This window comes from Eucalyptus grandis, chromosome 9 (genome assembly GCF_016545825.1).
Source record: "Eucalyptus grandis isolate ANBG69807.140 chromosome 9, ASM1654582v1, whole genome shotgun sequence".
Classification (NCBI taxonomy): Eukaryota; Viridiplantae; Streptophyta; class Magnoliopsida; order Myrtales; family Myrtaceae; genus Eucalyptus; species Eucalyptus grandis.
In genome coordinates this window covers 17,268,482-17,281,173 of record NC_052620.1, presented here as the reverse complement: position 1 = coordinate 17,281,173, position 12,692 = coordinate 17,268,482, and the positions used below count along the sequence as shown (strand labels likewise).

The window sequence follows — 12,692 nt, the reverse complement described above, 5'->3', positions numbered from 1 at the left end:
ATCTATTGTTGTCAAAGCTCGATTTACATACTAGCATCACACACGCCGACATGCTTCTGACACTATCCTATATGCTGATTGTTTGATATTTCCCAAACTTCAGTTTCTTCACACAAGCTAACAACCTTTCTACATAAATTTGGACTTGACCGAATCACATAGATTTCCTATTCCATGTTGAAGTTGACCATTAAACTTCTTTTATATACATATTGGGGATGATGTGTAGGGTAGAGAGTATGCCGTGGGTTCTTACAATTAACTTCACCATGATCAAATGGAAGAGTATTGTAGAAAAATCTCGTATTAAGATCTAATGAATTCTTTTGTGAAATTGAAAGATTATTTCATAAGAAATTATGAAAGCTAAATACTATGTGAGTTATAAGTATAATTTGAGCCTAGGAAAGAGAATGTTTAAATGACTCAAGTGTCCTTATAATCATCTGGTGTTCAATTAATTTTTTTTTTTAAATTGATTGTTTGCTTTTCGTGACAATAATAATCACTTCTACTGAAGCGCTGCCGTAGTTTGTCCTCAATTTGATTATCAACATCTTGTAACTAGGCGTAAGTACAGGCCAAGCCTCAAAGCATTTTTCAGCCCAGTCCAAACAGATCGGATCTGGACTTTCCAAGCCCGGTCTCCCAGCCCAACCCTATTCTACAAGAAAGGGCCGGACTAAACAAAATTGGTCCAACTGAGCAGGTTCGAGCCTGTCCCAAATTCTTTTTTAGAATAAAAATTGGCTTTGTTGTTATGTTCCCGCACTCAAAATAATTTTTTATATGTTTATGGCGTTTTAGTTATACATGGCGCAATTAAAGGGTTTCGATAATAAATATTTTATATTTTATTATCTAAATGTAAGAATCATGCGTTTATAATATTTCTCGATTGTTGCAACATTAGTTTGAGCCGATCTGGGCCATATTAAACCAGCCGAATATTCAGGCCTGGAATATCAGGTCAGTAGGAGCTTTCAAGCTACCCCCTCTTTTTTGTTGACCCCTACTTATACCCACGAAGAGGTCCAGCAAGTGCCCTTATCTTTTAAACTTCCGTAGTTGATGAGAAAGAATTAGACCATATTCTGGCCAATAGATGCATATTTGGAGAAAATAGGATCCTTTTAAACTAGCAAATATGGCTGACATAAATACTCTCCTTTCCAAAGAAATGCACGTCTTTCAACATGGAAGGTTTTGTCGGTAAAAAGCGAAAACATGGTACAAATCTAGAAAGGCTTTTCTCACTTCCCGTGCAAATTGGGAACCAGACCAAGGAGACCCACAGTGAACGAACAATTGCTTGAAGCAAAGTGACCGAACCACTAGTTCACAGTGTCGATAGTACAGCACTCCCTATGATTTTCCGTTACAAAGTAGCCCAGTCCAAAATGACAAAATCAAGGCTGCTCTTCGAAGACAACAGTGCCACGAATGCTGGTATTGTACCTTGACTGCAATAAGCTTGTCGCTATAGAACCGCTGGTGAGAATTCTTAATTCTCAAAAGGGAGATCCGTAGAATGCCGACACTCCTCCTTGAATCTTCAAAGTCTCGTGGTGTCTAAAAGCCTCTGAAAAGCCCTCACCTCAAAGGCCAAAATATTCGGCTCCGACCATATCTTTCTCAGATCAATATGGTCAGGAATGCAGATGTGATTGGGTATCCAGCAGAAAGATGAAGATTAAGGCAATACCGAGGCGAATCTTAGCATAAGGTACTGGACAGGCATGCTCAACTACTATTAACACTACCTATACAAATAAATGAGTGAGCTCTACGACAGTCCTCAGCTGATATTCTTCAGCATCTGCATATTTGGCTTGAAACGACCATGCCGCAGGCACACCAGAGATCATCAAATCATTCAAGAAATCAAACCCAGAGAGTGAACCTAAATCAAAAGGCCTCGTATGTGATACAACTAGTATTTAACCCCCCAAAAAAAAAGAACCTCATCGTTTTATATCACTCCATCCGCTGGGAAGTCTCCACTTCCTATGCCAATAAATTGACACTCTCGACCATGCTGGAAACCCGAAATTGTATTCAAGTGGCCAATCAGCAGGGCCTCCAACTATCAGAGGCAACCAGACATACCGGGAGTCCCTCAAATCAGCTGGGTTCCATCTATCAGCCATAAAAATAAATGAAGCGGGGAGCCCTGCTAATGGGAGGACAAACGTACCCTGCGCAAAAAAGGTAGTCAGCTTAAACATTTTGCTTCCACCGATACACGGATTGCCCACTGTCTCCCAAGGCCCCATGATTGACTCTGCCGCATGGGCCAATGCCTCATTTGGGGCCCAGCCGGTGCACCCGGATGTAATCATGTAGTAAGTCTCATCATGCTTGAACAAAGCTGGAGCTTCCCTGTGTTGACCCACAAGAATTTTCTTCATGACAGGAGTAACATCGAGATAGTCCTCTGTTAGGGGACCAATATGAAGTTCACTGTTGTCCTCAGAAGAATAAACAAGGTAAGCCATGCCATCATCATCTTTGAAGATTGTCATGTCTCGGCTTTCGAACCCATGGGGCCGCTTACTGAAGACATAATCGAAGGGACCAGTGGGATAATCACTGATGGCAACACCAACTGCCGCTTTGGTATAGTTGGCATCATCGATGTGCATCCACATGACATACTTTCCAGTCTTTTCATTGTAAATCACTTTTGGCCTCTCTAGAACGTTCGACTTATGGAGATCATGCGTTTCATTTGCTTCTTCGGCTGCTAAGACTATTCCTTCATTTCTCCAAGTCCACAAATTTTTCGAAGAGTAACAGCTGACTCCTATGATGTCAACCTGGTTTCAACAAGTGCCTGATGAATATAAAGGAAGTTCACAACTAAAGGAAGTAGTTCACAAAACAATGGACAAGATACTAATGCAAGCACAAAAGGCAAGACAAGTCATTGCAAATTATGGGTTAAGTCAGATTGCGCACCGAATGTTGGAAAAAGATTAAAGCAAAAGGCACAATGAAAAGTTAAGAGAGTTCTCTGATACCACGATATCTATTTAAATAAAATTGTCAGAGGCAAGCTGAGATCCCCTTGTGCCAGTATCTCCTCTTCATATCAACCCAAAAGAAAGTTGTAAAAGAGAACTACTGTCCAAATATTCTCAAGACTAAAGCAATCACTCTGGCTATGCCAACTTGTATAATCGGCAGCTTTATGCAAATTGAATTGGAATAGTTAAAGAAAAGAAGGAATTAATTGGCCATTGCCACAGAGAGAGAGAGAGAGAGAGAGAGAGAGAGAGATCCAACATCATCATATATCACTCCATGGCCATTTAACTGCAAACTGAAACAGATTGTAGACTTTGCAGAAGAAAGGAAGCTAAATACCAATGCAAGATCAAGAGTGTCACACCCAAAATCTCAGTTCAGTAACATTAAGTAGCCATGAATCTGTAAGCCCATTTACAGGAAAGGGATAAACTAGTATACAAGTATCAACGTTTATATCAGTAATCATAGTTTGTGCTTTGTCTTGGCCATAAATAAGTGTGGCTATACACATTGAAGATGCAATACAGTGTCACATATCCAATAAGCACAAGGAAGACACACAGTTCCCAAGGTCACGCACCTTCAGCAAACCACTTTTAATCTTAAGCATGAGAAGGACAGATAAATTTTTCTTCCCAACAGCATCATAAAATACAGGTGGAATACTGTCTTTAAAACAGTCAATGTATATGAAAAAGTAAATAAATGGATTGAGGAATGAGAAAGAAGAAATTTTCTTTCTATGGGGAATCCATTAGATCAGGAAAGCATTGTCTACACACCCCACACATATCAATCAAATGTTGCTTAAAAGTCAGATTAAAGACGTGTGCAATACTGGCAAAGCCATGCAGCACCAGCACCGTCCTCTGTACTCTCAACCTAGCCAGTAATTTTTCAAAACCAATCATTCTGTATGAGATTAGGAAATCTATTTCCCTCTCTATCATAAAAATTTGTAGTCACAATTCATCTGTCTTGTATTCACAGAGATGAAGAATACTTGGATCTTGAGAAATTCAATATTACCTCTAATTGGTTAAAAAGAGAGTGCAATGACGTAATAGAAATACTAGAAACAAATATCTCACTATTGCTGCAGTTGTCATTGTTGAGAGAATACTTCAAATAACTTGCAACATGTAGTAAGAAACATTACTGCAGAAAGCAAAAAACCAGATTCTCAAAGTAAAGCTAACCGGAGAAGTGCAATAGAATATTAAACATTTGGTCATTGGTTGACCAATCCCAAAACAACCTATTTTCTTAATTAAGTGCTAAACTTTTAAAAGGAATGGCAATTAAAAGCAAAATCTTAAGTTGATAACATTTGGTCACTGAAAATTGCATCCTCTCAGATTTTCACGGAATTAAGTATGATTTTGACCACAATCCATATAACAAAAAACACGAATTTGTTAATCATTATATTACCCAAATCTTTTGTAAACAGAGGAAAACCAGAGTACTATAATTTTAATTTTTTCTCGGTCTACATAAAATTCGGGTTTTTGTTATTCAGTAAATTTTAATGATTAAATTAGCCACTCAATTATCGACAAAAGCCATGTATTATATTCCTTAATGGGGGTCAAAATCAGGCTTTATTTTGAGAAAAACTAACAGGTAAGATTTTCAAGTGACCAAAACAAGCAGTGATATTAGGGCCCAATTGCGACCCTTGCAAATGGTTTTTTTTTTTTTTTTTTTTTGATAACTGAGGACTCCACCACGAGCCTCCGTGCCCGGATGGCACCGAAGGGCTAGGCCCCTATACCTCGGGGGCCCTTTCAAATGGTTTATGAGTCAATTCGCCAAAAAAATTGTTAGCACTCAATAGATCAAAGAAGATGTTTGCAACTCATATTGCACTAATCCCACAAAAATACAGAGTGGACATTATACAAAGACTAGGTGCAAAAGATGTGCCATAAGAAGAATTTTTAGCCACCAGAATGTAAGGTGCTTCTACCCTCAGAATACAATGTGAATCACCCAAAAGCTATTACTCAGTTGACGGAAAGGTGGAGACCTTCCCAGCAGTCGAGACAAAGGAGAGAGACCTGCCCAACAATGGTAATCATCTGCATACTTTTTGCTCAAATCTTAGATCACGACACCTCAGATAACTATGGATTGAAGAATAACCAGAGGACGTGACCAAAGCTAACTATCAGTTGGAAAGAAATTTAAAAATTCATCTATCCTAGGAAAAGCCAATCAGCTCAAATTTCAAAATGGGATGCCATGTGTAGTGCAACAAACAGGGAAGGTCAACAACTAACAATGGTTATTCTCTCAGCTTACGTTATAGGTACAAAGACAAAACTAGAATGTATACAGGCATACGTTAATCAGGAAGCAAAATTAACTGACATTAGCCCCCCACAGTACACAAAAGAGACTTACAATTAAGCAGAAAATTTAGACATCTGAAGGAGATAATTCTAGATCAAGCAATTAGTTGTAGACAATTAGTTTGATTAAACAACTTACTCGTGCTATTCCCTTTGGGGCAATGAAAGTGGGACCATCTTTATATTCTCCATACCAATAATACATCCTCGAACGCGGATCATACATAATACCACCTCCATGGGCCTGAATGGGATTTCCTTCAGTGTCCAACCACATCCTCCCCGGAAAGTAGTAAGAGCTATCATTGCCTGTGTCCTTGGTTGGATCTACGGCACTTCGATGATCAGGAAAAAAAACATGCCTGATTGGGGAATTCTCGTCAAGAAACTCATCAATCAAGGTGGTTTTCTTTTTAGGTCTCCGTTTTGCTGCGCGAGGAGAACGCCTTCCACGAGGTGGAGGAATTTGGATATTTTCCTCCTCAACCACCTGCAGTTCTTGAAAACTAGGGTGACTCATTTGCAACTGTGTCTCCTCCACTTTGTCAGTTTTATGGAGAGTGGAATAAAAATGAAGCAAAAGGAGGAATCCCACCAAACTCCATATCAGAGTGGGCATTGAACATCTGCTCCCTGCATTCCAACCTAAAATTGTTGTTTTTCTTTGTTTGTTCCTCATCCTCATTTTCTATTCCTCTCTCTCTCCCCAGAAATTGCAATCTATACACAACCTACAGAGGTATGGGAGGGAACAATCATGAGTTACCAAAAATATACAATCTATACTTCACGGCAACAACAATAGTAATGTAGATTTAAAGCAACAGAAGAAAAACAAAGTTATTCCTATATCTTAAGACAATTTTATTGAATCAAATTGCATCTTTGGTAGCTTTCTTTTTGCATATCACCTAAATGAAATAATTCCCACTGACCATAACACTAGCTCTTAAGTTTGAAGCATTTCCATCAATGAATAACTAGAGTCCAAGGCCTTTTAATTGCAATCTTCTTCCATGAATAGCGAATGAGATCCTGGTTTACCAAACAGCTACCACAATGTGGAGATCGCAGAGGCTATGTATCAGTAGTAAATAACACAGACTGCAGTCTCATGAAGCACCCACGAAGCTCTTCTAAGTAATAGATTTCTGGAGGAAAAATATGCCCCAAGAAATTTCACTCTAAATAGAGCATTTTCAGTGATAGTGTGCACTGATGCTTTAGCACTGCAAAGATTCACAAAGTTCTGCTTGGGTTCAAGATATCAATAAGGATTTCTCTCATAGGAATGGTCTTCTGTAATTTAGTCCCAAGTACAAGCCTTTTAATGAATGGACCTATCTCACAACAGGGTCTGACAGTATCACTTCCAGGACATATTAGGTATATTAAGTATATTTTACGTTGCCTGCCTTTCATAGTCATATATGCCAAACCTGCCTTTTCTTATCAAAATGCAAGAATCCTATTGGTTGCAGATTTTCGGGCTAAATACCAGAATCCATCAGATCTCTGCAGAACCTGGTCTTTTCTGTCTGTAAGTCCTTTATCTCGTATACTTGATTTGGACCTGACATGTACTGAGAAAATTCAACAACAAGGTGGGAATTGCTGTGCTCGAAGTTTCAACTAAGAATTATTTAACCCACCTGTTGGAGGCCTTTCTTCTTGAATGTACTCGAATTTTTGTTTCAACCCATGCTATACATCTTCATTTGCCAGTGTCATAGATATATCTCCCGGTCATCTGAATAATCTGAACCGTCCTTCGAATAAATTGCAGATGTCTAGATTTGAAGGGATTCAGTGGATCGATTCCCTCAACCATCGGTAACCTTTCTAGACTTTTACTGGCTGGATCCTGTGGACAATAAGCTAACTGGATCTATCTGGTTTCAAATGGAAGCGTGCCTCACCTTGATATGCTACTTCACACAAAAGCACTTGTACGCACATGTTTGCATTTTATTATACTCTGTAACTGTGACCAGATTTCACCCTTGTTTTAATATTTTGCCCTCCATGTAGTCATTTTGGGCCAAACCAACTCTCTGTCGCGTTTCTTATAAACTTTTCAGCACTGAGATGCATCTCACACATATGTAAGATTTGATAATGTCACGAGGATGATGCATTTGGTCTATTCATAGTTAACATGGGGTTTCTCACATCTTTCTTATCTTGACATTACCAGTTAAAGCTTCTCTCTGGCAAAGAGGAAGTGAAACAGTCGAGGATGGTAATGGCCTGCTTCTACTTTGTTGTATGAGAGAAATACTTAAGATATCTCGAAGCTGATGCTCCTGGAGGTGATTGGTCGAGAGAAATGGACCACTGAAGTAAACAGATTACAAGCAAGGGCAGACTGACAGAGCACAGGTGAACAAGGAACCAAATTGCTCAATGCAATCACACTCAAACAGCAAAAACAGCTGCTGTTAAACAATGGTTAAAATAAACTGGAGCTCATGGGATTAGCTCATAGACAATGGACCCTTTGTTGATGCTAAGGAAGGAGAAAAGAATGATCAGAAATGCCAAAGCCGGAGAAATGGAAAACAATGCTTATTTTACAATCAGAATTTGGAAAAAGAAACAGGTTCCTCACAAGTCTTGCTTATTTCGCTCAAATTGTGACAGATTTAAGTCCTACAGTCTAATTAGTCCAAAACATGCACGATTACATACAGCCAAATCGGAACAGATGCCCTTCAATCTTGCAAAACTCAACATTGCCTTAAAAATGATATATTGTCCTAATGGATGATACGAGCTCAGCTCATCTTTTCATATGAATGACAAAAAGTCGGGGGGGGCGGGCGGGGCGGGAAGAATCGCAAACAACCCAGAATTTCTTGATAAGATTTGAGGTTCTACCACCAAAGATAAAAAGCAACCTAGAAATTATCAACCAAACGGCAAATTCCCATTTCGGAAATTAAGTTCAGCCCACAAATCTCAACACCTCGCGCATCGTCTTCTCATAGCGATCACCGCACCAGAATCGCACTATCACAAACTAAAATTCAGAGGGCAAGTGTATATCGGGTGCTGAAGAAAGACAGCAAAAAACAAGAACGCTACCCACAAACTCGTCCGACAAGCCGCGAAACAGTCGAAATTATCATCAGATGGAGAACTTAACACCGTATCGAAACAACTGACCTGAAAACAACCCAATCGCGAGCATTGCAGAATTTGCAAACGAATAGCTTCGCAGCCGATACCGCTCAGACCCACAAAAGAAAAGGGCAGAATAATAGCCCTCTTCAGCTTCCAATGCGTAGTCTCAGGCAAACTCTCCCCAATTTGAGGTCACAATCAAAACCCAGTAAAGAGAGAGAGAGAGAGAGAGTTGGTATGGTTATCTTTGAGGATGCGCTTTGAATTTGGATCGGAAGAGGTTGATGGATTACGACTCGTGACCGAAGGAGGACCCTCTCGGCCCGCGCCCGGTGTCAGTAGGGGAACTCGAAGGCGTCTCCTCCCGCAGGGGCAGGGGTGGGGTGGGAATTATAACGGCGATTCTTCATCCATGGTGGTTAAAACTTAAAACTCGCCTCTCCATTCACACCTCACCCTCCCATTGACTCCATTTTCCGAGCCTGGAAAGTTACCTCGGCAAAACGGAAACAGGACATGGACGTGCGAACTAGTGACGAAAGACTACGGTATCTTGTGCGCCACGACGGCCGCGAGCATTTGGGATTTGGCATGTTTCCACTTGGAGATCGTCACTTCCATCTCCGGAGGTCAAATTCATGACGTGCCATCAAATTTTGACGATGGTTTGTCATCGGAGATGATTGTTGACATCTGGCATAATACTTATCTTATACTTGTTTGGACAACCATAAAAGTCAGTGAGAGTAGTTTACTACTGCTAGAAAAATCTTCGAAAAAAAAATGAACGATGAAGATATTTGTGCACGATCATCACTTTTTTTGCCGACTCATCTTGATTGTTGATCCATATAAAGATTATTTCAAATTCATGCCAATGCAATCGAATCATGACGACAGATGTCAACGAAGTTGATCTTTAACACCTAATTTGATATTTGACTTATCTTGTTTGGACAGCCATAAAAGTTAGTGACAGTTTTGTTCACTGTTAGAAAAAATACAGTGAATATAAAAATCATAAATAAAAATAAAAATCCCAATCTAAATTCTAGGTTTTCATACATATAAATAAATGGCTTTCATTTCGACATAAGTGATTGGGTGACTTTTCTCTAAATACTCAAGACTATTCTATGATCAACTTAGTTATTAGTCATGTTTCATTTTATTTCTTCGCTATTCTTTCTCTCTCTTTTTATCCATATTCCTCAACAAACCTATCTTAAGCATAATAAATTGGCATTCTTACAGTGTACTTCGACCATATGCCATTACACATAATAAAAAACTTTTGGCAATTTTGACCAAGGAAAACTTCAACTTATGCTTAGGTTCATGAACTTGTGGTAATTTGTTTTCTCTTAAATCAAAAGCCAATACACGCAAGCAAAAAGAATGTCCAATAGAATGGTGTTTCGGAGAAGATCTAAATTTTAATTTGAGTCGATTCTTTAAAAGATCATCGTATAATATTATTGTCTTGAACACTCTTTCATATCATATTTTTTACCATGGAGTAACTAAAGAAGAATATATTATTTAAACTATTATCTCTTAGAATTAGATTTCTTGAGATGAGAATTGTATGTAAAATTTGTTGGAAAAAACTTCCTTGTGTTTTTGAAGTGACAAAACGTTTTATCGCCTGAGTCGACGACTTGCGGACTCTTTAGGCAAAGTCTGAAAAGCTGCTGGACCGCCGACTCAAGATTCAAAGTCTATCCTTATTGACAGTTTTCAGACCGTCGAAGAAGACTTATCTAGAACTGAGTATTTTGTTTAGGATTTAATTCTATCGTCTGAAGAAGATCTCTCGGCTGGATATAGCATCTTGGAATCTATTATTCGTTTTGATTTTAATTTGGGTAATTTAAATCCGTTGATTGACGAAACATACTTGGAAGGTTCTACTTATGGAAACTTAGATCCTGATTGTATGGGCGAGCAGGATTAATGGGACATCATCATATTCCTTAAATAACTCGAGATCTTCCTAATTAATTTTGTTCAACGAGTATATTGGAAGAGTTCCTTTGGTAAGTGCCAACGGGTATGAAGGCATGAAGGAGTATATAAGGTAGATGTTCCAATTATTCAAGTGTGTGCGCGATAGAGAAATTTCAAAGTTTGAAGCTCTTTGTTCTTTATCAATTCAATTGTTGAGCGAAAACTTGTACTTTTTGAGTGTTTATACTTCTGTGAGATCTTGAAGAAGTGTAGCGAGACTCTACACTATGGAATCGAGGAAGAGCTATACTGTAACAACTCTTTTGATTCTTAGTGAAATTCAGCCGGTGGGCTGTCAGTGCGAAAGAGTGAACGTGGGCTTGGATTAAGCCAAATCACTATAAACCTTGTGTTCTTATTCTCTTCCCTAAGCTCTTTTACTTTGATCGTAACTCTATTTGATTATTAGAGTCTAATTTCATTTTCATAATTTATTGCTAAACATTGTTGGTTTAAAAGCAAAGTTATATACTTTACTCTGCAAAATTTGTTTTCGCACCTATTCACCCCTTCTAGGTGCTCGTACTAGCTTTCACAAAATTATCTTAATTATACTTTTAAAGAACCGAATAGTCGACTTTATGTTCTAGATACATTCATCAGTCTATTCTCAAGTTATTGTCTTGCAACTTGCAACTCGAGGACCAAAATTAAATTTGTGAAATTTATTTTGCTCCTGGTTGATTTAGCTTTGTTATTTATATTTTATGATACTGTGGCATGCTGCAGGAAACTAACTAGTATATAAATGGATACGAACGTGTGAAGAAGTGAACAAACATGGCAATGTCAAGTTGACACTAATTACGTGTTCTTATGTCTTTGTTTGACATGTCCAAAAATGTTTTGAAGGGTTAAAACCTATGGGATAAACCCAAATATGATACATTTAGTTTTCGCATAAGGTAACTATATGAAGGAACGTACACATAAGCACTCAATTATTATATCATTTAATTTATCAAGATGAAAATCTATTTCCGAAATCGCCCTATTCCATTCAATATAAAGCATAGGTATACAAATTTATTATTTGCTTAACTATTTAATGGTGTTATGGGGCACATGGATAAATCTGTCAAGGAAGAAAATGGGTAGTTGTGTAAGGAAATGGATGAAGTGGAAAGTTACCGAGAGTGATCATTTAAGAGTCTTTTCTATCTCTCTATTACATATCGTAAGGATCATGAAGCCAACAAGTGAAACAAAACTCCCTTCTGTCAACAAAAACAAATAGATTCAGATGTAAATATAATTTGCATGTCCATTACTTGCATCATCAACTGTAAGGGTATCAACGGTTCGATTCAATTGGATTTCCATGATAATTGAACCAGCATGTTTTGACCCAAACCCACTTCAAGTCGGTTCAAGCCTTTCTTTTTTCACTTCTTCCTCCCTTCAGATCGTCTATCACAGCAGTAGCTCCAGAAAATATAACACCATGAACAGTTCTTGGGATCGCTTGTGACAAGGATGGATCTTGAGAACGCCACGAGCGCACAAGCTCCGCGACGTCGTTGGCGTTCATCGTCGACAAGGCTCCTCTAGACCTAGAGATTATGAGGTTCAATGGCTGTTCAGATCTCGACGCGCAGAACCGGCAACAAATAAGAAAAGACAACACCCACTGTCTTCGAATTTATGTTTCTAGCTTTATTCATGGTTATATTAGGTGTGAGTGGTTCTAAATTCCACCAGAAACCAAGTAGTCAAACGGATTCTTTAATTTTTCAAACTTAAAACCTACCATATATCAGGAACCTAGAACCTATCCAATACATAAGTTTTACATGGGGAAATTTGTCCAAAAGCCTTAAACATATTGCACTTTTACCAATTCAATCCTAAATATTTTAATTTTGCAAATTTAGTTCTAAACATTTTCACTTTTTATCAATTGAGTTTATTCGTCCAATTTTTGCTAAAAAAATACTAATGTGGACGCCAGCGGTGCCATGTGATGCCGTTGAAGCTAACGTGGATATTTTTTTATTAAAATTTTTATTCTTTTTTCTTCTTTATTTTCTTTTTGGCTTTCTTCTTTTCCTTTTGCCGATGGCCAGCCATAGGCAACGACCACCACTAGCCACGACCCGCCAACCGGACTCACCCACCGCAAGTGAGCTCAACTAGGCGAGGTGAGCCTCAATGAGGGGAGCCCTC

General features: G+C 38.6%; 1 protein-coding gene across 3 annotated transcripts; it reads right to left on the bottom strand.

Moving 5' to 3' along the window:
* Window positions 1-1,139: 1,139 nt before the first annotated feature.
* On the bottom strand, window positions 1,140-9,011 carry LOC104418439. 3 transcript variants are annotated; one of them, XM_018863045.2, is made up of 5 exons: window positions 8,559-9,011; window positions 7,043-7,254; window positions 6,889-6,963; window positions 5,530-6,121; window positions 1,140-2,819 (listed from the first exon to the last, which is right to left on the bottom strand). In XM_018863045.2, exons 4-5 carry the CDS (start codon window positions 6,073-6,075, stop codon window positions 1,965-1,967), a joined length of 1,401 nt encoding a protein of 466 aa, XP_018718590.2. In that variant the 5' UTR covers window positions 6,076-6,121; window positions 6,889-6,963; window positions 7,043-7,254; window positions 8,559-9,011; the 3' UTR covers window positions 1,140-1,964. The 3 variants fall into 3 exon arrangements, with proteins under 3 accessions (XP_018718590.2, XP_010028090.2, XP_010028089.2); XM_010029788.3 differs by lacking the exon at window positions 6,889-6,963; XM_010029787.3 differs by lacking the exons at window positions 6,889-6,963; window positions 7,043-7,254 and having other exon boundaries at window positions 8,559-9,010.
* Window positions 9,012-12,692: the final 3,681 nt, after the last annotated feature.